The following is a 27,621-nucleotide window of genomic DNA, read 5'->3' on the forward strand; positions in this document are numbered from 1 at the left end:
TTGGTCTTTCAATGTGTCTGGTGACTAAGCCAAGAAATAATTTTCTAATTATAATTTCAATCCAGTTTAATAGTATAAATCTCTACACAGCGCACAGTTTTCAGTCTGAGGAGCATCACCGCGGTCATTTGAAGTCAGTTGAAAATGATTTGATAAGAGTAATTACTCCCTCTTATTTTCTCAGATTTCAATTAAATATTTCTTTACTCACATATCAAAAGTATTTTTTATAGGTGATCTAAAGGTGGAATATAGTTGACAAAAACCTGCGGTATGAGGCTAAATATTTGGTTGGTTAGATATATGATGTATCGTGGCACTAATATGTTAGAATACAGATATTTTCTTCACCATTAAAATCGGGAAAAATCCACACACTCATCATAGTTGTCAGCCACTGCCGGTTACAAGCTAACAAACAACAAATAAAAGTTGCTCATTTCACTTACCAAACTCATATGTCTGCTTTAGTCGCCGATTTAACAGACAGCTCTGTGTCTGACCATCCATCAGAAGAGCTCCACGAGACTGCCATCTCCCCAAGGGCCCCGCTGCTCCACCGCCTCCTGTTTAAAGCCGGCTCAGACATGTAGGCCTATGGCTGAATCTCTCTGAGGTTTAGCCATCTTGATTCGTGCTGCTTTCACCTGTCAACCTCAAGGAGAAACTAGAATGTATTCAGTAAAGAATGTCAACCTAGCAAACACGAGGAGCAGTGGCCGGAGTGGGGCCACATCCATAAATGATCAATGAGGGAGAAAGAGTATATGTGCTTCCAGCCCTTTCCCTTTCTATGTGGGATACCCCTGTTTAACTAAATATTAAGTTTTTACATACACTAAAAGGTGTCTGGAGTGGGAATTTAAGTCCAACCGGTTCCAGCTTCTTAAATGTGGGGATTTGCTGCTTTTTTGTGTTGCAGACTGAATATGTCTACTAACTCTGACAAAGACTGATGGACATTTCATACTATTTTCTGACATGTGATAGACCAAGTGACTGAACAATTAAACAAGAAAAAAAATGGCAGAATAATTGATAATGAAAGTAATTGTCAGACAAACTGACATCTTCAAATTGTTTGCTTACAGTCCAAACCTCAAAGGTATTCAGTTTACATTGATTTTAAACAGACAAAACAGAAAATCCTCACAAATGAGAAGCTCAAACTCAGGAATGTTTGACTGAGAAAAAAACCTGTTATTCTATTTAAACATTTAATAGATTATCAACAGATTGCAGATTACTTTTCTTTCCATTGACTGATCAATTAATGTACTAATCGTTTCAGCTCTAGCAAACTTACTTAACTGTCAGCACCAAGCGTCAACCTTTAGTGGACCTTCAGTAAAAGACAACATCAGCTGAGACTGGAGGGCAAAAAATCCTTTAAAAAAACTGTATTGGCTTTCAGAAGAATCTGGTGGGTTAATATAAGATTAAATAAAGGAAAAGTGAGAAAACACTTTTTCAGCACATCAGTGTAACGAGCAAATAGAAAACCCCTTCATATTGCAAACTAAAGAAAATACCTTTTTGCACTGTGGCAGGTCTGTTAGCTGAGATGAATGGGCATCATGCTCCTGCATTGATCATCCCACAGCCATAAATGGCTGCTGCTGCTGAGCAGACTGGGCGGAGGAGGTGGTCTGCCATTAGATCTGGATATTTGGAGAAAGGGTAACACAAAATAAATCAACGAGGCATGTTTTTAATGTGAAGACATAGAAATGCAAAAATAATGTTTAAAGTGTTTTCTTTTGTTTTAAAGGGCAGCTGATTCATTTAGTTCAGTCTTTATGATAAACGTGTATGACAGTCGGCCACAAAGATACGGTTAAGATGTATTGTGCTCTGACAAGGCAGTGATTGTTAATATTACTGCTCTCATACTTCACAAACATGCTGAAATCATCCAGGAGAAATATGGGAAACCAAGTGTCATAATAATGCTGTTTATTCCATTGAAATATATTATAATGATGTAACATTTTTCTATCATTGAATATAATGCTTTCACTCTGGCAGCCTGCTGTGTTGTAGCTGTCTAGCAAATTGGATGACAAAGGCTGCTAAGCAAATAATCATCTTGTGAGGATGATACTGGAAATTACCATCAAAACACGATCAAGAATTTTCAAAATCTAGTAAAAGACTTATTCAGTACTGGATCCTGCGGTTTCAATGTACATGTAAGAGTTCCTCAGTTACAGACAAATGCAAGATGCCCCTGCTGAAATGAATAACTACAATAACTACAGGAAATGTGATGTTCTTAAAGAGTAGACAGACAGACTGCAAGAAATGACAGGTCAACCAGCCTGCACAAGAACATAAAGAAACAGCTGTCGGACACACAATCCAGAGGATCTGCTGCAGCAAACATATCACAGTACAGTCCTGCAGAAATAAGAATCAGAGCATGGCATTTTTAGAGTGGACCTAGACAAAACTTTCGTCTCAATGGCTACATTTCAACCTTATTTCTCTTTTTGCTGCCATTGAATGTGCCTTGGCTGTAAAGGTATGCAAACAGGCCTAGACACCTCCGAAAAGAAAAAATAAACTATTTCATATTCAATTAAATGTATGGCAATATTTTGCCAGGAAAAAATGGACCTGTACAGAAGCAATATCAATACAAACTTGCCTCAAAAGTAATTATGATCAGCATTTGATTTATAGTTCGGTAGAAAATAACCACCCTGTCTCACCGGGGTAACGTGCTGCGGGTCTTCGTGCTCAGTGTATCTACTGTATTTGTGCCGTTTGCACAGGTCTGCAGTAAATAGTAGGTCTTTTTTCCCGCACTGGTCTAATTACAGCAGTGCCTATGAGAAGTGCAGCCTCTTCTCTGCATCCTGCATCCACCTCATAGTGTGCGGGACCAGTGCCAGACCTATAACGTGACCCCACAACCACCACCACACCTTTATTTCTCATGGAGACCCCGTTGTCTCTATCTCGTGGCCGGATTCTGTATTGCAGCAATAGAGCTACTCCTTCGTGTTCATTTGGAAACATCTCATAAGCAATATCTCCAAAAGTGTTTTCTGCTCGTGCGCGACAAAGTGAAAGATTATTTGTTTCACTGCTCCTTCCGCAATAACACCGCACATCAAATAAGTAGTTTAAGGTCGGTGTGGCGCAAATATGTAGCTGTTTGGACATAAATAGGTTATAACGCTTCACACTGCTGTATGGAAATAGTCCGGTCAGATCCACTTTCACCGCGAATCAGTGCGCAGCGGGGACGCGTGCAGCACGGAGGCTGTCAGTCCTCACCATCCTTCCCATTGGCTGCAGCAGGATGCTCGGTGTATCTGTTTCCTTGATCCTCACATGCAACTGGATCCGGCGGAGGTTCGTAATGGAGCGCGAGGAGGAAGCTTCACCTGTAGATATTTATCGTTAACCTGTTTCACCGTCGCCAAAAAAAAAAAAAGGCTCCGCGCATCGCCACACAGTCGCTGGAAATAACTTCATTATTCCAGCTTTTTTTTTGTTGTTTTGTTTTTTTTTGCGGGGGACTGTCGCCCTGTCTTCGGTTTGACGGGATACTGCAGACTGTATGGAGGGATGTCGGCATGGCTTGCACCAGGAGAACCAAAACTTTGGTGTCCACATGCGTGATACTTAGCGGCATGACCAACATTGTTTGCCTGCTCTATGTCGGATGGGTGACTAATTATATCGCCAATATTTACATCAAAGTTCCAATGCCTCTACCGGAGAGAAAGTTAGAGGGTGACAAAAGAGGTGACACTGTCCGGATCATGGAGAGGCTTGATCGGCTGGAGAATGTGGTCAATCAGCACATACAAGGTAAAGCCTCCATCATTTTTTATTTTACTGTAGTACATTAACTTACCTGCACCTATGGGCTCCAACACAAAGAAAGTTTGAATAGACGAATAGCTGGACTGCCAGTGTGAATTCACAGTAAGGTGTGTTTGCATTGTCTGCATTCTGTAAATTAATACAGCAGGGATTTCGTTTGTCTGCTAAATGTTTGGAGGGTGTGCTATAGGACACAGGACTGTAAGAGAAGCTGCATGTTCCCATGAAAAAGGATTAGTGCAGTGATCTAACATATTTAAGAATGGCACTGCTCAAGAGCTAAACAATAAGTTATAAGTAGGTTGCAATATAAGTATATCTTTTTAAAATTCTTCCATAAATAGATACAAATGAGATTTCAGTAGGCCATAAGTTGCTCTCCTGGTTGACAGAGAAATCATCTCATGTTATTCATTTATACTGTTAAATACATTGTTGTGCCTTTGTTATTAACGTTAATTCAAATGCTGCTTAACTAGCTGTACATTGTTTAAGAAAATGACACAACACGAAGCTCATCATATGTTCAGCTATACTGTGACTCAACATAATAATGCATCCTAATGGAGCGCTGAGCCAATGAAGTGCCCGCAGTAGAAGAACTCTACACTAAAATACATGGTATAACAGTGTGTTGTTCAGATTCCTTGCTGGAGACTTATTATGACTGTGGTCAAGTTGCTAAGATAATTGTCCATTCATCCTTCAGTTATTTCGTATTTGATTAAAGTTAATTAGTTACTTCTCCTTATTTAACTCAAACATGTTCCCTACTTTTAGGAATGTCTGGAATCCTTTTTCTCAAATTCCTTTAAGCTTCTCCTCCACTCGTGGTGTACAGTTACTTTACACTTGATCACACATAGTTAATTTCTTTCCCCTCTGTGTCCTTAAAAGAGCTATTCTTGTCATCACAGGGGGGTTCAGATTGGGCAGGTCCCAGTCGGAAATGGCACAGAGCTGGTGCAGAAGTGAAAAGCAGACAGAGATCTACTCATGCTGCTTTGAGCAATACGGGCTCTGTGCTAAGCTGGGGTAAACATTCCTCCTGGAGCCAGGTCTCCATTTCAGCTTGGCACCCATAGGCATCTGCAGGGCGGAGCTTTGTTCAGGTGACTTACCAGCGAAGTATATGTTTCAACTACTTCTATTACTCTGACAGAAAAGATCATTTCATGCTAGATTTAAACATCAGTATGGTCTGGGGACATTGCTACAGGGATTTTCCACTTTAGAGAGCCTCCATCTACTGTATCAGTAAAGATAATTTGAAAAAAGATTACTTGTGACAAAAAAAAAGCTCTGCCTGCAGCACTTCTAAAGCTCACTAATTAACACTTGATATCTTGGAAGTTACTGTACCTGGCCAAGAAATAGTTCAACACATTACCCTCCTGTTAAACTAAAACTTGTCTTTTTCACACTTTGGTTTTGTATAAATTAAACAAGCAAGTTATAATGTGTTAATTAGTGAGCTTCAGAGGTGCTGGTAAGCGGATATTTCACATTTTTTAGGAGGAGCCAGGCTAGCTGTTTACAGTCTTCATGCTAAGCTAACCATCTGCTGCCTGTAGCTTCTTTTTTACAGCAGAGACATGGGAGTAGCATCAATCTACTCATCCATCTATTTCTCAACATGCTGAAGTCATCTTTTAAGAACTAGCTGTGGCTAATTGTCTTTTTACACCACTTTTAAAACTAGGCCAGTCATTCTGTAGTTAGTAAAAAAAAAAAAAAGGCATGCATAGCAAACATTTTCACTTTTCTTCCACTCCTTCTCTTATGAGCACATTCACAGTCAGCCAGCATCACTACTGACTGTTTTGGATATTTGTACTCACATTAATACCAATAAATACACTGTTGGGGTTAATACTGGAGGAGGCTGTTAATGTCATATTGATGCATATTTGCAACAATGAAAACTGTTCCAACAAAATGACCTGTCACTTTAAGTACGAGCCATATTGTCTGGATTTCCCTGATAATTGCTCTGAATGCATCCGCTGCAAATAGAGACCCATAATCCGAGTCTCTAAGTGGCCGACGGCGTCAACAGTCAGAGAGCTTCGGGCAGAGCCAGAGTCATTAGTGCACTTATGACATCTCTAAAAATACATCTTCCTCCTATATCACGTTGTGAGCAGACATTTTATATTCTGGCTCTTGCATTCTGTGGTTCAGCACTGTGACTTGCACACTTACCGGTGAGGGTCTTAGTGCACTACTCACTCTGCCAAATGTTCTTAGTTTTAGTGCACTATAAGACCAACATGAAAGCCCATACTGAAGAGCATTACTGCACGTGAGAATGAAACATTCACGACTGCTGACTCACTGTGGACAGTCAGAAGAGATGTCTCTGATGTAAGTGTCAGAGAGTTACACTCGGGAATGAGAAAGAAATATTCCACTTCTCTAAGTCTGAGATGAAGTTAAGTGACCTGTTAGCAGGACAAAGCAATGTGGCAACTGCACATAAAGCGGCTAAGCTCTTTGTTGTATTAAGTACAGTCATCTGAGGAGAATTTATTGGAAAGTTAGACTGAGCAGGTTCCCACACGCCCACCATGAGGGCTGTTTGCTGCTCTCTTTGCATGTTATTGCACTGGTGACTGTCTACAGAAAACCTTTTACTTCAAAATGCAAATTATCAATTATCATTGTAGTATTTTACGTTATTTATATTTCTTGATCACTGTCTGTATTATTAGATTTCCACAGTTTGTTTATGCTTTGTTATGGACAGTGTCTATCTTCTGTTTATGTTGTTTTGTTGTTGACCTGTACATATTAAACTGAAGTGAATAGAGCTGCCCCTAACAACATTAACGGTGTAGTCGAAATACTGAAAATAATTCGGCTGGGATTGCCTCCACAAGGCTCTCACCCCAATATGTGAAATACTGATGTTTTTCCATGGCCACATGCACGCAAGGCTGGACCGGATATCATAACAAACAACAGAGAAACTCAGATTACACAAAACACAGAGGGAGGGTAACTTCATTCTCTGCTCAGGATGCCATTACTCCACTATATTTTTACATAGGAAATATTTGTTTGCTGCAATATGTATGATCTGAATGTTGAGTACAGCTCCTTAAACAATAAGAAATGTTCTTTTACAAAAGCCCACTGTGATTGTCTTCTAATTTGCTTGTTTATTTTTTAAACCTGAAGATATTCAATTTACTGTACTATGTAGAGTAGAGATGGGAATTGATATGATTTTATTGATACTAATGCCATTATCAATTCTGCCAATTCTTTAAGGATTCCCTTGTTGAGTCTTGATCAGCTGTCCAGTTAAGAAGCAGTGGTACTTGTGCCTAGGGTGGCATCTACATTGTATTCCTGGTGCGTAGTCCATGATGCACAGAACTATGTTTCGGTGTATGGCAGGTGTTTCCACCCTTACTTAAAATGATACATTTACAGACATTACATTGTCAGAAAAACATGCAGGCATTGATAAAAGGAACTGGGGCATACAATTCTGATGGATCATACTGTTTGGATCCTGTTGTTGTTACCACCCTTAGTGAAAAGAAAAACAGCAAATCGTTCAACAGCAGCAGAAGCTCCAACCGTAAAATATGTGGCACCTTTGCTTAAGGAATAAATCAACAAATCAATACAGTTGTTTGACTTAATTGTATTCTACAATATTTCTAATATTGTGAAATGTAGTCTTTTCACAGTGGTTATTATTAACAAAGATAAAACAATCAAAACCTCTGTATGTGTGTAATTCTGATAATCTGCAGGGCTTATATTGTTAAGCTGTGTATGAATGTATGGTGTGACGGATGGTGTTCTTATTAGGATGTTGTTCATGAAAAAGCAGCTGGTTTTCCGCTTTGACCTCTGAGGATGTGTGCTACCAGCCTGTAGTCTGGTTGAATAGCCATGAGGCCTGCGAGAGGCAGTCATTAACACAGTGCTGATTTAGCTGCAAATGATAGCGACAGTCAAGTTCCCAAGATGACTTCAAGCTAATCCACCCGTCAAGTCAGTTGAGAAGCTCAGTGAATCAGCCTTTCCGTTTGATGCTCAGAGGACTGTTGAATTTGGATATTTATCTGATGTGATTTTTACAGTGCTACGACGAATGCAGCTGCCGAATATATGAGGGAAATTTAAGAGCGGTGAAATCGCATATAAATATATGGATGTTTGCAGGTGTTTGTGTGCATGCTTGTGCATGTAGGCTGTGGTATGCAGTTCGGTTACCCTCTCCATTGCTTCCAGTTCCTTTGAAGGTGCTCAGTCCTTTGGGAGAAAGAACTGTTAAAAGACTCTTTTGATACAGTTTAAGATGAAGGCAACCTTGTTTTTTCTTCTGAAAACCCATACCTTTTTTAAAAATATTGTTTTACTTCTTAAATATTATTAGATATAAGATGTCTAAATGGGTTTATTGAAGTTGTTTTAAATATATTGAATACAAAGTTATCAAGTGAGCCACAACAATTGGTGTATGAATGTGTGCGTGACTGAACGCATGAGAGGAAAACCGTAAAATACCCTGTCCGCTAAGGTAGAAAGTCACTTTATAAATGCAGTCCATTTACCATTTGATTCGAATATCTCTCCTGCCTACAGGCATGGGGAAAAAAAGTTTCTAAAATGGGCTTCATGTGCAGAGAGCTACAGTATTTGCTCCCAGTGTTTATTGGGCTGTTTCATTCTGTCGTGAAACTGCTATTTCAACACATTTTTTCATTTTTCTTACTGCTGCAGCACGACGATTGTTTTGTAATTTTGCTCTCAAACTGAAAAGATAAGCGTTATGTAAGCTGCCTGTTCATGTGTTTTGTTGACAGGGATGCTCTTCTCTTAAGTAGTTAATTAGTTAGGGCTGTTTAGGATTGTTACTTCTATAATGGGACAGTACAATCAGTCAGAAGACTCAAGCGTTAGTGAGCATAAACTGAGTGGTTAATTGATGTGAATGAGGGGCAGGTGGGCTGGCAGGGGATTGGAGAACTGCAGGAACAGCTGAGGACTGCTGTGTGCAGAGTAAAGGCAGAGTCTAGAGCGAAAAACCCAAAGCTGCCAAGTAGTAAGTTCTAGAAAAAAATAGCTTTTACACATTTAGTAGCCACATGGGGTACACCTGTAACATTTATTGCAATCCAATTTAATGGCTCTGTTAAGCTGCACTGAATACTAATGTCATTAGGTTAACATGCAAATGTTTAGGATGCACATAGATGCAGGTGACGCGCCACACAATTCTAACAATGCTTTTACTCATCCATCCACTGATCAGCTGGTGGTGGCAACATGCCAAGATGCTGCAAAGTGCCTGCATGCTAGTAAACAATACCTAATTTAAAATACTTGAAAATACTTATTTCATGAGGCTCCCTAACCACTTGGCTATTAGGTCGACTCATACTACATTTCTAAATTACTGTAAACATATCTTAGGGATTTCTGTACTGCAGCACATCACATGATGCATAGACGTACTGTATATCAATCAGTGATATGCTACTATCTGCTGATATTGACTGGTGCATTTATCAGTCTGGTTCCACTGTGAAAAAGATTACGTGATTAAATATAAATATTTGTTGAGGGAATATTTCCGTCTTCCTAAGTTGGCAGAATTTCATGACTTATTCAGTAAGCAGCCAGGTAGGACAATGGGCACATTTAGAAAGACAGAGAGCTGTATGCAAATTTGAGTGCTTATAATAGACCAACCCTGTAAAGGTCTCTGTGAATCCCCCACTGGGCTGAGGTGCTTATCAGGCATTTGCTTCTAAAGAGAAGAAGTTCTACTGTTCTTCATAACTGATAAATAAGACGTAAATTTACCCACGGCCTATATAAACATTCTCCTGTTGATTTATTACAAGCCTGATTCGGGAGAGGGAGAGGGAGAGGGAGGGAGGGAGGGAGAGCGAGCGAGAGAGAGAGAGAGAGCAAGAGAGAGAGAGAGCGAGAGAGAGCGTGAGAGAGAGCGAGAGAGACAGAGAGAGAGAGAGATTTTCTGGGTAGTAATTCCAATAAATCGAGAAGTTATTGAAATACAGGTATATGAATGCACTGGAGAATGCTTGCTAATGAAAACAATTAATTATTCCGACTCCAGAGGGCAAAGTCATAACAGGGAGAATAAATTAGACGCGTAAAAGCCTCTTACGAGAGTGTCGATTCAAAGGTCGTCCCCTGACAATTTCTACTAAACAGATCAGTTCACTATTGCAAATGTTCTCAGTGTACTTTTCCCCCCACTGATTTTCTGCAGCCACAAAAAAAAAAAAGAAAATGGTCCTTGTAAATCAGATTGAAATCTGGTTTAGGTGTGACTATATGAGATTTACATCGCAGCTGAAGACGAACCCAAGCCATTTATCTGCACACATGGATACACAGTGATGTACTGATATGAACTTCACTGCTCAGAGTGGGTTAAAGAAGTTTACAGCTGCATTTAATGATTTTTGACCAGTAGGGGAGAACTCACGGAGCTTCAGTGAAGGCAGGAGCAGAAGGGATAAATTAAAGTGCTTTGTTGCTGCACACTTTCAAGATTTGTTAGCAGTTGATTTTGGTTTGTTTTTTTCACTCCGCTGTACGTTTTGTCTCATATTTAATGGCACTAAGTGAGGAAGCACGCTCTGGTTTAAACACAGCCATGCCATTAAAGTGTTTTCATATTGTATAAACAAGTGTAGTCATTTTCTCACAGCAGAGCACAGTGGTTTCTATTTTCAGAGTTAAAGCCATTAACTCATCTGTCAGCTCACATCTTCAAATCCATTGTATTGTTTTTGATTGCAAGAGTTGTTTGCCTCCTTCTGGGGTTGAAGCAGCAGATAGACAATACTTAAAAAGCTATAAATGTGATCATTTTGATGCCAAAAAACAAAGGAACAATAAACAAATAGTATTAGTAAGCATTTCCATCAGACATTTATGTCTGAAAGAGCATATAAGCAAATGGACTTTTTTATATATTAAAAACTCAGAAGCTAGATGAATGAATGAATCATGCAAACAAATGCATGAACAAAATGTATGATACACAACATTTATAAAATATTTATATTGTGTATAATTTAATCACAAAGTTTGAGTAGAATCGATTATGGTTGACAGCTTCCCATATTGTAATATTTTATATCAGTGTTGTAATAAACATATTTGTCATATACTGAATAAGACAGCTCGCCAATATCTTATTTGCAGTAAAGAGCCTTATTAGACTAATAATTCAGCAAATCAATTCTCCCAACATAAAACTAATGGAAAACAAAGTCACTTTACTACCACACCCATCACTATCTGAAGAGTCTGAAGTGGTAATTGAGTATGGTCACCTCAGATGGGGAGCAACAGAATATGTTACGTCACCTACATCACCTACATCAGCAATGACACACAATTAGGGCTGCAAAATAACAGTTATTTACAATTATTTGGAACTAATCTGCAGATTACTTTTTTAGCCATCAATTGTAAAAATCTGTAAAATTTCTGACATTAGTTCAAATCGGCCATCATAAATGATCATCTCTCCAGTCCAGTAAACAGTCCAAAAAAAAGAGAAAAATTCACTCGAACTAATCTTCACATTTGAGAAGCTGGAACTTTTTTTCTTTGAAAAAGACAATTGTTTGATTTCCGGAGTAGTTGATGATAAATTTTCTGTTGACCGACTAACTTACTTATGTCTAATCTCCAAACAAAGTCCTGCAAAAGTGACGAAAACTCAAGAAAACTGGGCCCGATCTTCGAAGTGTTTCTACAAACATTTTCCCGAAGTAGCGCTTAAGAACGAGTGTGCCTGCACGTTGTCAACAAATTATTCACGTTGCCTGGTTGTGCTGATGAAGATGATGTTGAATACACTTTAAAGTAACTTCATGTGTTTTCTATGTGACTTTCTATGTACTGAGCTTTGTATTAAAAATGCATACATCATAAAGTGTTAGGGTTATTGTTGAAAAGACACAAAGAAATGTTTTAGAGTTGTTCAGTGTGACAGTAAAATGTCCGTACACAAAGCCAATCTGTTCATCAATAATCGTCAATAATTTCAGTAACATTCTACTAACTAACCTCTTAAACATGACTGCATGAAATATTTTCATGAAGCTGCATGTTTTATACTCTGCAGTTGCCATAGGATAGCGGACTTCAGCTGTTGGTATTAAATTTGTCATTGAGTCAGCTGGTGCTGATGTGAGGTCGTGATGGGGGAGGGTGCAGATGGATTACAGGGTGAGACTCGATGAGACAGAAGTGAATTATTGTGGCCTTGAAACCAGATTCATCAACAGTAACTATAATTGAGATCTTCTATCACAGTGCATTTTCCCAACCTTCACTCATCATTAATCCATGGCCAATACAGAAGAAGATCCAGCTGTAGTAAGAAAAAAACAGGAGGCATGGACGTTATGTTTCTTCCATTAAAGAGGGTTGTGCGTAGGGACTTTCAAACCTCCAAAGTCCGAGCATCCTTCAACGCTCCACCAATTTTAAGCTCTACAGTTTATCACACTGAAGCTTTGTTCACTCTGACAAGTATTACTTGGAGTCCTCCTGTGATTTGTAATAATTGCAGAGGTTGTCTGTGTTCTTCATCCCGTGTAAATCTTTCGGGGATGTAATCTGTAAAATAAAAAATGAACAGGACAGGATTTATGTCTCTGGAGGAGGTTGGGTGATTTTAATCTTACATGGACTGAACAGGGATTTTAAGCCTGCATCTGGTAGGCTGTAGTTAACCAAAAATATCTTGGTTGAAATTCGACCTACTTTTCAGCTAAATGGACTGCAAAAAAAAAAAAAAAAGAACTCTGCACATTATCTCTAGATGAACTAAATCTGCCATAGTCTATACCTGGTAGTGTTGTGTGTCCACCAAAGCTTTGAAAAATAAAATTTACCCAAATTTGGGTACACTGCACTCATTACTGTCACTTCATACCCCGCCACCCAATCTATATCGAGGAGGAGCGTAACAAATACCCCAAAAACCAACCATCACATCTGTACACACGTACAAGTGCTGAACAACGACAACAACATTGGAGACATTAATACTGCTGGCCACATTGACCGGCGGGTCTGTCATCTCTACCTACGTGCTTCAGCCTTCCTTTCATCCACAGCAACTGCCAGAGCAAGTGCTCTACCTTATGCCACCATTTTTACTTGTGCGGATAAACAACGATATGCAACCAGAGAATCTCAACTAAAAAAAACCCTGCTACACTTCAAAATGCTCCCAGCTGGGAAAAAATAAAACACTTCATGGACTTATGAAAGGAACTCCAGTGATTGTCCGACCAATGAGAATTTGGTCAGACGAGACGATCGACTAACCAATCCACCAATTGACCAGAAGTTATCAGCTCTAGTATTTGCATGTGTTTGATATTTCTTGCAGTATCTCACTAAATAATTGCAGTCCAAACTGGGACAACAACAATCTGGGAGGAACTGTGGGGCTACAGAACCAAGCTGTATGTGTAGACGTTACACAAGTTCCCGTCCAGATTTAAACAAATTTCCAGAAAATCAGCAGAAGAAAATGTGAATGAATGTGTGTTGCTGTTCCAGGAATATAAGGACTTGAGATATTAAAGTCAGAAACACTGCTGACAAAGGTGTGCTTCAGATCACAAGGTCCAGAGGACTTAGTAAATCTACTGCAGTTGTTAATCACATGAAGTAGATCCTTTCATTCAAGTTTGAGTTGGGCTTTTTAGTAGATATTGTATGATAACTTCTCAAATAGTCTTTGGATTCTAATGGGTGTCAACTCAACTTAAATCATACAACTGGTAAATTAAGTTGTCAGCACTCATGTAAGTAGACAAAAGTTTGGATACAGCAGCAGAGTAAACGCACGCATTACAGCTCTTTCCTCTGCATATTTTTAAAATAATTTAAACCGGTTTTGTGTCATCAGTATTTCTTCTCTCTATCTAAAAACATTCCATCTGAATTCAAAAACATTTTATCACATCTTTATTATATATACAGTATAATGCTTGAATAGTTATCATAAGTATCATATGTTACAATATATTATATTATATCTATAAATAAATAAATAAAAATATGACATCAAACAAATGCTGCGCATCGTTTTATATATGAAATATATTATTATATACCGTATGTATAGAATATATATTTTATGTAAAGTGGCAAAGACACTTTACATATAGAGTAGATTCCTTGTGATCACTACTTCAAGTATATACACACACACACACACACACACACACACACACACACACACACACACACACACACACACACACACACACAGTGGCAATGGAAACTGCTTTTTAACAGGCAGGAACATTGAACAGAACCTGTAATTTTTATAATCCACTCTGCACAGGCTGTAGTTGATCTCCGGTCTTTGAATGATTTAAAGTGGTAAATCAACCACTAAAAGTTCAAGGTTTCTCTTTTTAAACTGAATTAGCAGATAAAAAAAACTGTTTTAATGGACAACATTTACGGAAGCCAAGGGAAAAGATTGAAAGACTAAATAAAAGTAAAAAAAGAACATTTTAGAGAGTACATTTTCAAGAACATTGGTTAGTATTTAATATTTAATTGGTTTCTTTTTTATATTTATGTTTTGGACTGCAGTACTTTGCTTTATTTATTTATTTTTGATTATTGTACGTACTGAACACCAGGGCAAAATTCTTGTATTTGAAAACCTACTTGGAAATGAACTCTGTTCTGATCCTAATGAATATGCTGTGGCTTTTTTACATGGCAGACCTTCACAGGGGTTATAAGCTTGAAACATATTACTTGCTTGCTTATATACAACATAAGCCTTATGATTACATGGATACATGTTTTACACTATTACATGGGTCTGCTGGTACGATTAGTATATACAAATATAAGGTGGCACATTGGTAAAAGTAGTACGATTCTTTTGCTAAAAGTCCTTTGCATAAGCATCCACAATGAGATCCACCTCCTGTAGACCTGAGGATTTTATGACTCTGTCCGGCTTTAAATCATTGAGAAAAACTTTAGATCAAGTTCGTGAAATAAAGAGGCTGTAAAAATGTTTTATTCCCAGAGTTCTCAAGCCATATAACCTTTTCCTTACAGGATAGAATTTAAGATTGTACTGTCTCTGTCAAAGAGCATCTTTAGTATCTGTTAAATGTGAGAACAAGTTTCTACATGACTCAGTTGTCCTTTGCTGTTGCTGACGCAGAGTGTGAGATGCCTCATGGTCATGGTCACAAACTGTGAGTGAAGCTACTGCATGAGGAGCCTGAACCCTCTGCCCTCTAAGAATGTGCTTTCTATGGTGTATAGATGTGTGATTGCTTGATTAACTGATTCATCTGTAGACAGTAGATAAAGCTGCAACAATTCCATAATAATGAAAGTCATTTTTCATGGAATAATGCCAAAAAATAGCTACTTTCTGCCTTTCAATTGTGAAGATTTTCCTTTTGTTTATTTAGTCAATATCTTTGGATTTTTGACAAAAATAAGCATTTTAAAAGAAGCATTTTTTTGGGCTCTGGGAACTTTTTGGGGGAATTTTATACAGATAAGAAGACTAATTTGTTGCAATATTTTTCATATATACTCAGAGTAGACCAACAGCTTGCGCAGGATAGGTAGAAAGCTAAAAAAATGTATACAAAGACCACTCCTAAAGGCTAAAGACAAGCTTAATATTAAATGAAGATAATGACGAATGGAAAGGCTTTGGAAAAAAATAGTTTTGTTTGGATCTCCAAAAGCAGATATTTTAATTAACAATTAATTAAATTTTAATTAAGAATACTGTGAGCACATTTGGGTTGTATTTTGGAGCAGTTGATGCCTAAAGTTCTGCACCACCATCCCCACTTCCTGTCTGTGTCTCTTCCTGCTGCAAGTACAAGCCATCAAATATTCACAAATGCCTCTAGAATGCAAATGCGTTGCATAAAAGTAGTTTGGATCCATTGTAAGGAGCTTGGTTTGTATTTGCACGGGGATGTCTCGGCTGAATTGCAGACTGATGAGAAAAACAGTCGGTGCATTACAGCTCCAGAATAATTTCTTTAATGCATTTTGAGTTGCCATCTGCAGTCCTGTGAAGGTAGAAGCGGTGTATTTGTTAGTGTCATAAATGTGTATTGTGTGCACTCTCTGGTGTTTGTGGTCATAATTTTCCTTTTGTATATTTTCTAATTATAAGACAGAACATGATCGGGGGTTTTTTATTTTCTAATTTAAAAAATCTATAAATAAAACCAAACTTGGTCTTGAGTTGCAGGATCACAGGGTGTTTAATATCACTTTTCAACTGTTGATTTTAAACTAAAACTATGCCTCTATATCCCCTTTTTTCATTCGACTGCACTCTAAAAGGTTTAGGAAAGCGTCTGGAATTTCTGACAAAACATGATAGGTGGACACAGCCATAAGTCATTGCTTTGTAAGTCTGGTACAGAGGGCAGTGGCTGCCATCAGCAGCCAGCCACTAGCTTTTCAGTGTGCCTATTCTGAGGTGCAAACCAACACTGTGCAACAACTGTCTTGTGCTTTTGTGGGGCATCTGCTGAGCTGTGATAAGGACTGGGCTGCTGTTGGCTCATTTTTTGCAACACAGCACAGAGTTTTTGAGCTAATTATGTATCTCATTGTATTGTTGTAGGAATTTGTGAGATAAAATTCTCCCTCAACCTACAGTGTGCGTCATGACTCATGATAGTGTGAGAGCAGCGCAGGATGTAAAACAAGGCTTTTTTCAAAGTGATGAAATATGGAATGCAACAGCACGCCTGCTCCGCTCCGATTACAGAACTGAAACACGTAGCAACTAAACTTTCATATTTCTCTACTTTGAGCTTCTGCCTCTGAATCTGCAGCCTCAGGTTCAAAACATGGACTCGCTGGACTTTTCAACGATCGCCGTAGCTCTACAGACTGTACTGCTTTTTATTGGTGCCTCCTGGGAAGAACATTTACTGTTGGTTGGTGGGTTCATTTGGGGTGGTGCGCTGAAACGGCTCGTTGTACATTGCCTGGAGCTGCCCGGCAACATGGTAATTTTAATTTGAGTGGTGCATAATCTGCACGAGTGGCCTATAAAAATATACTGAACAAATATTTAAGCGTGACTCACATGAGCTGAAATCAAAGATTTAAGACTTTTTCTGTCTACACAAAAGGCCTATTTATCTCAAATTTTGTTCACAAATTTGTTATAATCTTTGTTAGTGAGCACTTCTGCTTTGCTGAGATAATCGATCCACATGACAGGTGTGGCATATCAAGGTGCTGATTAGACAGCATGATTATTCCACAGGTGTGCCTTAGGCCCGTCACAATAATCCCAATATAGTGGGTTCGGGACATGAACAACAATGGAACACAAACTCCATTTGCCCAGGTGAAAGTCCTGTGTTTTGGGACCCGTCCACCAACCAGACTTGCCTCCTCAGGTGGAGATTCGCTGTCCTATACTACATCCCCTGCTTTCATTACGGAAAAACACATAAACATGGAAAGACATGAATTCCTGCGCATTTCTTTTTGTTGTTATATGAAAACGGCCTGAAATTTCACTTTCACCGTTGGTGCATCCCTCCCCTGAATGAGATAAATAATAGATAGTTTCTGGGGTTTCACTCAATTGTTTATCACTGGCAGCTTTTTTTCACTTGAGACTTGATGAGCCTCATTACTGGCCTTTAGTTTGTTTCTTCACCTTTAACGGGTGATGTGAGAGGTGCAGCACATTTAGCCAGCTGCTTCTGCAAATGGAGACAGCCTGAGGCTGTTTTTCTCCATTTACTCATGAATGAGCACACCAGTTCACACTTGCATCTGAGCTGCGAGGTTGCATTAGACTGACACCAATGATGATAATATGCATTTTATTTTGTCAAATTTTATTTTATTTATTTTTCATTTAAGACAAGTGTTGTTGTTTCTTTTACTGTGTTTTATCCATTCTTTATATTTGTCAGGTAGATTTTAGACTACAAACAACTCTTGTATATGTCTTTTACGGTCAATAATGGAACAACTATGGTTGAATCACTTTGTCCTCTATGTTTTTTAGTAAGTGCAGAGCTTCTTTGTACATCATCTAGTTTATATTTTAGTTTTTTGACTTGTATCAACATTTTTCTTGCCTCTGTTCACCAAGAAATCAGCAGTTCGTGGTTATACAGACATTGACACATCTATTGACAGGGGAGCTGTTCAAGTGTCAAGATTTTTTACTGGACCATCTGATTTATTGGTGTGCGCCCTCAGTAAAAAGAAACAAAATATGTGAAAGAAGTGTGTCAGTGTTGTAACTAGTTGAAATGAAAAGCTGTCTATTGTGTTGCTGCTTTTACAGAGTTAAGAAACTGTCTACTGCAGACACATACAATATAATGTCACCTTCAAAACTCAACATAAACTGTACCTATTGCGAAAAGCCTTATTCCCTGTGAACTGTACAATTTCCACTGGATATTTTGAGATTGCTTCTGACCCCTTAGTCAGTGGTTCTGTCTATGATTCCCACATCTCTTTATTCACAGGATGCCATGTGTATTACATGAAAGCGAGGGAAGGGAGGAAAATGAGATAAAAAGAAACCTCAAAGGTCTCATTAGAAATCTTTCCATTAGAGGCAAGGGCAAACAACAAATAAGGACACTAAGCTTAAGTGTGGCAGATGTCAAGAAGGAGAAATAACCTGCATAATTTCAGACATAATAATGTAAACAAATAGAGCTGATATCAATGCTGCATTTAAATTGAATCGTATCTTGTTTCAGATCAGTGTAGTGGGAAATGGCCGTCACAGAGGTGAAAGACCTTTGATAAGTACATCAATGTATTCATGTTGTGCCTGTTCATAATATTGAGCCCCATGTACTATGCAGGGCCATGAGTATGCATGACAGCATTAGTTGATGTAGTGTTCGGAGTGGAAACCTCACTACGCTTGGCCCTTGTTAAAACCGTTGATTTCATCTACAGCAACTACGTTTACATGCACAAAATTTTCAGTTTTTTTTTTGCTTTTATTCCGAAAAAGACAATGGACCTCATACAAGAACATTATTGTAGTCTCTTTTATTTTTGCATTTTTGTATATCTTCCTCGTGTGAACATAGCCTCCCTTCCTTCTTAAATAGGCCCTGATTGGTTGTGATATTTGTCTAAAAAAACCTTTTAATATCCAAGTTTTTCAAAATGTTTAAAAGTAGATGTGATTCTCCTTCCAACCAGAAATTCGGGCTTTTCAGTCAGTATAGCAACCATAGTAATGCAGCAGCCGTGACCAGGCTCGTCATTAGACATGGGCATTCGGGGATATGGACCTCTGTGCCGTCTAATAAATAAAAAAACATAATGATGATAAAAAATAGCCGTGTACTGTAGAGTTTTATGTGGTGGCATTACCAGCAGCCACAGATGCAACATTGTAGCAGTGAAAAAAAATTCAAAAGAAACTCTGACGTGTCCACACTGACAAGTTAAAGCAGACTGACTTGCCGGTCTTTCGGTTTAACGAGTGACCCTGTTAACCCAGCGACTTTCCGCTGAGTGCCTCTGCGGTTTCCGTAGTGACTGCAGATGATGAAAACAGGCTTATGTTTTTAAGACAGATACTCATAGACTGTATAAAAAGGAGATACTCTGAGATATGTTTTACTACGTTACACCAGGGTGATAGGTACGTGGCTGGTGGCGCCCTGGGTTAATCTCTTGATTTTAATTTATTTTTCCACAAAGGCATCACTACCAATCTCCTAGAAACATTTTTTTTTTAATTGTTTCATTTAATTCTAACTTGTTCACAAAAGCAGGTTTCAAAGACAAATAGATTTATTTAGTAAACTAATTAGAGATAGCTAATTATAGCAGTATAGCTAATACTGTTTACCGTAACAACAAGCAACATACAAACAAAACTATAAAGACTAATCATGTAGGTAACGTTATTTTTAACATTGTCTTAAACAATTAAACAAAGGCATTCACAAGGACAGCTACAGATTCTCTTCCTGTTTTTAACATCTGCAGTCACTGCAGACGCTTTCAGCTGAAAGTGTCCAGTTAACGGATCACTCGTTAAACCGAAACACTGGTCAGGAGAGAAAACGTCCGTCGGCGCAGTGATGTCTTCTAGTTTGCACAGTTTCCAGAGACCTGCAGTGGATTCATCCCGGTCCACTTGACATTGGCTCTGTGTTTCTGAGGCTGTTCTAATGTCTCATCAACGTACATAGTAACCTCCTCGACAGGAGTCACACATGACCATTGGTCTTCCCTTTCCTTCTTAAACTACGTCACAATTGCATGTTCATCAGCCCAATTCCAAACCCCTGTCTGAAAAGGACTTCTGGGCTATAGCCCCGGATGTTTTCACTAGCTGGCGATTCGCCTGGCCCTGACTGTAAGCCATTAACTGCTGCAAACTTTGGTTAAAGAAAAAAAAAAAAAAGCTTCTAAAACCCAAATAACACCGGCGTATCCCACTTCTTAAAAATGATTTATTAGGAAACAGGCCTTATTCAAAGTATGGTAAAATAGTATTTTGCATCAAATATCTGAATAGTGGAAAATTAGTGTGTATGTAAATGTAGTCAATGCGACATAAAAACTGAAACACAGTTAGTCAGTAAATGTATGACAAATTACTTGTCTGGTGCAATCTTATGGGTCCTGGGTTTCACAACAAGTTTATCATTTTTCAGGCTGGTTTTATTTGTCCTTCACAGGCACGTCTGCGGTTTCACAGGTCATTTCTCCTCCTCTGAACAGAAATGGAGAAATCTTGATTGATATCGTTGCCCGGGCCTTTGGCTATCTTGCAGATGTTGAGAATGGATAGTCGGTTATCAAACCATAAGAGCTTTGTCCATAATTCCTCTGAGTATCTATCCCATGAACCCATTTTCTACTCTGCTGCATTTTTCTCACTTTCTCTCACCTCACTTTTTTGTCAGCGTCTCCAACCGCAATAATGTAACTATTACCTCTGCTGATTTTAGCCCACAACACAGACAGAGATGTCTTTAACCAGCTTTGCCCAGAAATGTACCTGCTGTTTTATACTTCATCCAAACAAAACTGCATGTGTTTTAAAGGCTTTGTGTCAAATGAAGGACTTATTTTGCAGAAGGTGGGACAGAGTCTCCAGTTTGGTCCTTTGACAGAGATGTTTCCTTAAGACACTGACACGCTTGTCAAAGGCAAACGTCAAGCAGGAAAGTGAAGTTAATTCATGGCATCCACACGAAACCAGTGAAACCGACTTAAAACGCTGTAGTTCACATGCCAGGCCTGGATGTGGCGCTGTAACTGCCACAGAAATACACCAACAACGGAGAAGAACAGACGGGGAGATGCTGTGTATAAAACAAACACCAGCCTGTTTCTTGCCAAATCTAGTGACTTCCCAAATCCTCATCCATCCTAGAGAGAAATCTGGTGTTATTGGAGACTTGTGTGGTGTTTTGGACACTCTGATGCACAAATCACTCTTCATTTAGGCTACGTTGTTTAGGCTCAAATCTTATTTTTTGTCTGGCTGTTCACATTAAGTCTTTAAATGTGGCCTGTCTGCAGATTGCTGTGTGAACAACGTTTCACACCTTGTTAGCTTCTTATTTATAAAAAAACGACTAGCAATCAATTTAGCAAATCATCAGCATCAGGGAAAAGGGAGAAATATAGGGTCAGCCTAATTTATTCCCATGCATGTCGCTCAGAGTACAGTTCATTATCTACAGTATGTTCAGTATACAGTCTGTGGGTCCGTCTCTCAGGCAGCAGCACTGTTGTTATGTGATGCCGCGGGGGTTAGAGGTCGGAGATGGGGGCGATGACAAGTATGACATTTTTCATTTATCCACAGGGGGCGTTTTCGATATCTTCCCACTCTGGGACCAGGTTTCAAAGATACCGTATTCAGGCTCTGATATTGCCGGCTACGTGTGGATAGTCGGCCAAAACGATACTAAAGTTGTGCGGTTACAGGAAAACGCATCTCCGTGTGGGCGGGCCCTTAGCAAAGTGAGCGAGGTTGTCTGTTCAATCCCCGGACTAGCAGGATAAATCTGAGTGGGGAAAGAGAAAAAGCAGCATTTTCCCCTCCCTCAACACTACCACTGAGGTGCCCTTGAGCGAGGCCCACAACCTTACCTGCTCCAGTGGTGTGAATGTGATCTGGACATTCTTCGCTTCCTCTGAGCGAAACTTCCCTGAATAAATAAAGAGGGGGAAAGACATGCACTGTAATAACCTGGTTACTGTAATTCAGTGTGTGTACGTGCACAAGGTCAGTAAGCATTTATATTCTCCAACCTAACCAGAAGCATAGCTTACTTATTCCAAAGTAACTGTAATAATGACCTAAGATGCTGCCTCCTGATTTGTGTCTCTTGCATGTTTATATACCACTAATTTGTTTTTCTAATTAAGTTTTTATGGGAACCATGATTGCTTCCTGGATTTTATGTTCAGGGTCAACGTTTTCTTTTTTTCCAGTGAAGAAGGGGCTACAATTGTGTGCCACACATAACTTTTAGAGGGTGGTCAGGGTAGATGGTGGGCATACAAAGTGCAGGATTTTGCCACTGGAAACTTATATCCAGTCCTTTGCTTCAGAGAAGATATTGTCAAAATATAAAATGCATTGCAGGGAATGATTTGCAAATAAGTTCAGCAACACTTTGCTATTTGTTGCTAAAAATGTTCCAGGTGGCATTTTTTTTAAATCCTAACGTATTTGCTTCTGCATATTAGTATACTGTATATATCGAGAGACATGTTGGTCAATATGTAAGGGGGTCAGAGAACAGGCTCCGTAGTGTAAGCTCACAGCCTTTCCTTACAGCATGAATCTGTCTGAATTACACACATAGTCAACTGTACAGCAGTGGAAACTGACTTATATGGATGCCTAGAGGATACTCTGTTTTGTTGATGAAACTATTTTAACCACAAAGTTGCATCCTGACGCACTGCTGTATGAAGTCATGCCTATGTACATTAAATGCTGAATAGAAACCTGATTATGCGTATACATGGTTAAAAAAAAAAAAATCTGGGGAAATTAGGTTTCTCTGATGCATTAACCTGATGCCAAGAGCTGGGTTTCTCTTTTACATGGTGTTTCTAAAATACACAGACGACTGGTAGGGGTGCAACGATTCCCTGGTTCAATCCATACATTAAACAAGCCAATATGAACCATGCAAAGTGAAAATATCGATTCACATCATCATTTCAAAATGTATTTATGTATATACTCTTATCTTAAAGATGCACTCTTAGTTTGAAATTCTCACTTTATATTTATTTGTTTTTCATTTAAATGTCTGGAAAAGCTAATAAAATAAAAATAATCAAACTGTGAAATCATGGTTAAGTTGCTTTTCGTGAGTTGATATACATGTCACAGTGTTAAATGGGCACATGATATTGTAGCATATAGACCACAGGCACCCAGATCTAATCAAAATCATATCTTGTAGGCTTTGTGATATCAACTAATATTATATCCTTGTCCAAAGAAACGATATAATAGTGTATCATATTAAACTTTTTATTTGCACTCATAGTAATCGGTTACTTGAGTGTATGTATAGACACATGCAAGTTAGAGCAGGTCAGTGATTGTATCAGACTGATGCACCAATGACAACATCAAATGTTATCTTGTTCAAGTCCTATTCATTGTGTTGTAAAGAGTGTGAATAGTACATTTTTGTATGCCATGTACCATTTGTCAGCTCTTCAACAGCAGAAACCCCAGGAGATGAGCAACTTTTTCAATACACATTCTCACAATAGCTGTGGTTGGTAAGTGACCTGTGCCATATTTCTTTCAAAACTCTGAGTGAAAAATCAAGGAGCTCTCCACCTGAATAATTGATATATGCCCCATACCAGCTGTCCACAGAGGCCATGATCAAAAACAAAAGATAAAATAAAACCCTGGATGTCTGTCTTGCATCCAAATCCATGTAGACTTCATTAATATAGAGCAGAGACTTCCGTTTCTACATGTGGCGGGTAGAACAAGACAAGCTCAGTATTTTAAAGATTCTGTTACTACTTGTCAGTGAAATATTAAACACCGTATGCCAGAAACTAGAAACTTTCACACTTCTTAAGATCTTTTCCTATTCATTAAAAAAATCTCTTCATGGAGTGGTGCTATTGTAGGTTAAATTTTTTGTACAGCTCAGCTAGAATTATTTACATGGCTTGAAAGTAATAGTAAACATTAAAATGAAAATTAATTATCTGATGACGCAGTCTAGTTTTTTCACCAAAGGCCAAATAATTCATTATAATATAACAACCGCTGACAGACTTTGACTTATTTCTGTTCGTATCACGATCCTTGAACAAAATATATCATTAGATCAAATGAATTGGCTGTCATGCCTGCTTTAATTTTGATTGATAAACTGTACCTCAGTCAAGTGTTTATTTGTAAAAGCCTGTAGTTTAATCTGATGGATCAGGAGAGGGAACTGTTTTCTTCTGAATTTATGTCTTATCGGGGAAGCAGACAAATCTGCAAGCTCATGTTTTATTTACCCTGGCAGATAGTCTGGTCCCCCTCCTGTTCAGACAGATTTACAGCTGACCAGACCGTGGCCAAGCCAATCAAAACCCTTTGGGCTCTACCTTCCACTCCGCACCAAGTGGTGCACAGGGCAACTGTTAGTTGTTTCAGACAAACCCAGTTGTCATTTTCACGCCCAGCGCCCACGTTGTGTGAGTAGTAAATGTACTTGCAGCCATCTGTGCACCCATGTATGTGTTCATCTCAGAATAAGGTGTGGTCAGGCGCACTGTTGGCGCATTGCTATCTTGAGGCAGCAGAGAGAGATTGTGCCATTGACCTCAGTCAAAGGTGCAGTTTTTTAGCTGCAATTTACATGGTGCATTAGTCAAAGATTAGTGATTCACAGACTGCAGTTATATCAGCAGTCATAAGCTATTACACACACACACACACACACACACACACACACACACACACTCACTCAGTCACTCACACACACACCTCAGACAATTTGTGAAATTTTACATGTTAACTTTGAGGGCAATGGGTTAGCTATTTGTCTTTCCCTCAGAAAATCTCCCTTTTTTCACAATCTGATGTTGGCAGGTATGTTCTGCATGCATGGAAATGTCTGACTTTTCCTTTAGTGCCACTAGCAGGTAAAAGTTGTCACTGTCAGTTACCAATTTCTTACAATCTACCTGTATCTTGTACGTGTTGAATAATTTTTTATGCAAACATTCACTGTAGCCTACGATGTATCGCTCTGACTTTGTTGATCATAAGGTTGCTATTTGATTTTATGAATGAACTGTCTCAACAACTAATGGTTGAATTGTAATAATGTAATACTGTTGACTTTTACTCTAGCACGACCATCAGGTCAAAAATCCAATTTTCCAACCAATACTTTGGTTAATGAACAAATACCTGCATACAATGACATCAGCCTCAGCTGCACTTTAATTCTATTTAGCATATGTTAGCATGCTAACACATTTTACTAAGATAGTGGACATGGTGAACCTGCTAAATCAGCATGTAAGCATTGTCATTGTGAGCATGTTAAAATGCTGACGTTAGCACTTAGCTCAAAGTCAATTTAGTTCAAGGACTCACAGAGCTGCTAGCATGATTTTAGCCTCTCTTTTAAGAGATTAATTTACTAAATTACATATGTACATTTGTTGATCCAAGAGTTATTAACTCTTAACTAGTTTGATAGAAAGTTCAGAATACAGTAGGATTCAATGGACCTCAGACGAACTTAATATCACTATAAATGCACACAGCACACCTGGCAACATACACATTATTTAAAGGCCACCTGATTTATGTCATAGCTGATTTGCAAGGGTTCGTTTTGGCTTCAGGTTTAACAAAAAACATTCATTCATTGTTTGTGATCAGCTGCTTTCTGGGTCTGAACAAAGGCTTGTCACTTCTCTTCAGTTCATAAGACACTGAAATATTTTAAGACCTTGGTTTATTCTTCTATGCATGAATGTTTCAGGATATTCTTTTTGTTTATAGTTATCACAGATTTGTGGCTCTCTATTGTGTTGTTGAATGCTCTGAAACACATGCCCAAAAGCAGTGAATTGGTCTATTGAAACAGAAAAATGGGTCTTTTTTATAAAAGATCCTCGGGTTATGCTGTAAAACATCATTGCCAGCAAATAATTGGTATTGGCTCAGAAAGACAGATACCCTAAGTGATAGATTAATGGCCTTCTTCACCCCAAGCCACATCAGTTTATTTCACAGCTCTCAGGTCAATGCTCCAAAATATTTTTGATTGATATCATACGCTGATGTGTGCTTTTCTGAGAGAATTCTACTCCCCAGACTCCACTTTATATAGAAAACAACCCAACCCAACAATGGCGCATGGGGCATTGATAAAGCTTACAAGATAAAAAGCGAGAAGATATAGAAAAGTACTTTTTTTCACAGGCGCAGAGCTGAGGACGTCAGATCTGAAAGGAGGTTACAGAAAAGGCATCTCAGATGACTGAATATAATGGAATAACAAATCCAGCTTTTCAAGTTGAATAGTGGGATGGGAAATATGGCACAGGCGTAAAATGTCCAGAGGTTGATATCAAACAACGTTGGTGCTGTCTCATAATATCTACTGATTCCTTCAAAAGAAGGAAAATATTTCAGCTAGTTGCTTAGAATTTGTCAGCGATAACGATATTGCATTTCTAGAAGAGAACTATTCTCCTAAAGGAGGAAAAAGCACAAAGAAAGCCTTTGTACCGTTCTGCAGAGCAGGAGTGATCTCAATGCTTTAATGAGGAGAAATGAACAAAAGGGGTAGAGATGACAAAGGCCGCTGCAAGTAAACATGACCCTGCTCCTAAATTCTGCCACTGCATATCCCCTCATGGGAATAAACAAAGAGAAAGACAAAGCCACACATCCCTCTCCTCTTTCAAAAGGAAATGCCAGTGTGACGTGCCAGCTACTGATGTGTCCTAATGAGAGAACTCCCCCCCCCCTTCTCCAGAGCCAGTTGCAGAGGCCCATACAGCACCTAGGCCCCAACCAAGTAAACAGACTAATTGGTTATTAGCCATTTTTACTGTCACAGAGTTGAGAGTACTGAGAGAGGATTATCAGCATCATATAAACTGTAACTGTGCTGTATAAGCATGCACAGATGATCACAGTCAGTGTGTTATGCATACACAAGTATCTTCTTCATGATACCCTTTTACGTGAGTGCGTAGGTAGACTGTTAGCGCTCGAGATGTCAAGAGTGCTGTACGCCATGAAAACAATGGCTCTACCCTCAGCTGTTGAACAAAATTGTTTTTAGTGTTGACTCATTTTATAAGTAACCCATACATACTTCTACAACACACCTCATTCTCAGGTTGTTAGCTCCACCAAGGAGGTAATGTTTTTGGTTCAGTTTTGTCTGTTTTTCAGCAGGACTACAGAATTAACATCGGGCTCATGCGCCAAGGAAGAGCAAATTAAATTTTGGAGTGGATCCGAATTAGGGGGCAGATGCACAAATTGTTTTTCACATTCATTTACATTGCAAGAAAGGGCCTGGCCTTGGCGGTGGTCTGTGCTCTCTGTGTGCCCTTCTAGTTATGCTTTTTTTATCCTGTTAACTATTTTTCAAGCAGGTATCAGTTTATTAAATATGCGTTAATTTATCTTTTTTCCTACTTGGGGGAAGTGCACCAAGATTTTAGGAAAGC

The 27,621-nt window shown here is 38.8% G+C and overlaps 1 protein-coding gene across 1 annotated transcript in view; it reads left to right on the plus strand.

Annotated features, from left to right (window-relative positions):
• Positions 1-3,497: 3,497 nt before the first annotated feature.
• Positions 3,498-27,621, plus strand: part of galnt18b (UDP-N-acetyl-alpha-D-galactosamine:polypeptide N-acetylgalactosaminyltransferase 18b) — an 83,795-nt gene continuing 59,671 nt past the window's right edge. The window contains exon 1 of the mRNA XM_083918956.1: positions 3,498-3,825. Coding sequence (XP_083775082.1) covers positions 3,588-3,825 — 238 coding nt within the window. The 5' untranslated portion in view covers positions 3,498-3,587. The remainder of the gene's footprint in view (positions 3,826-27,621) is intronic.

This window comes from Echiichthys vipera (assembly GCF_963691815.1).
Source record: "Echiichthys vipera genome assembly, chromosome: 1".
NCBI lineage: Eukaryota > Metazoa > Chordata > Actinopteri > Perciformes > Trachinidae > Echiichthys > Echiichthys vipera.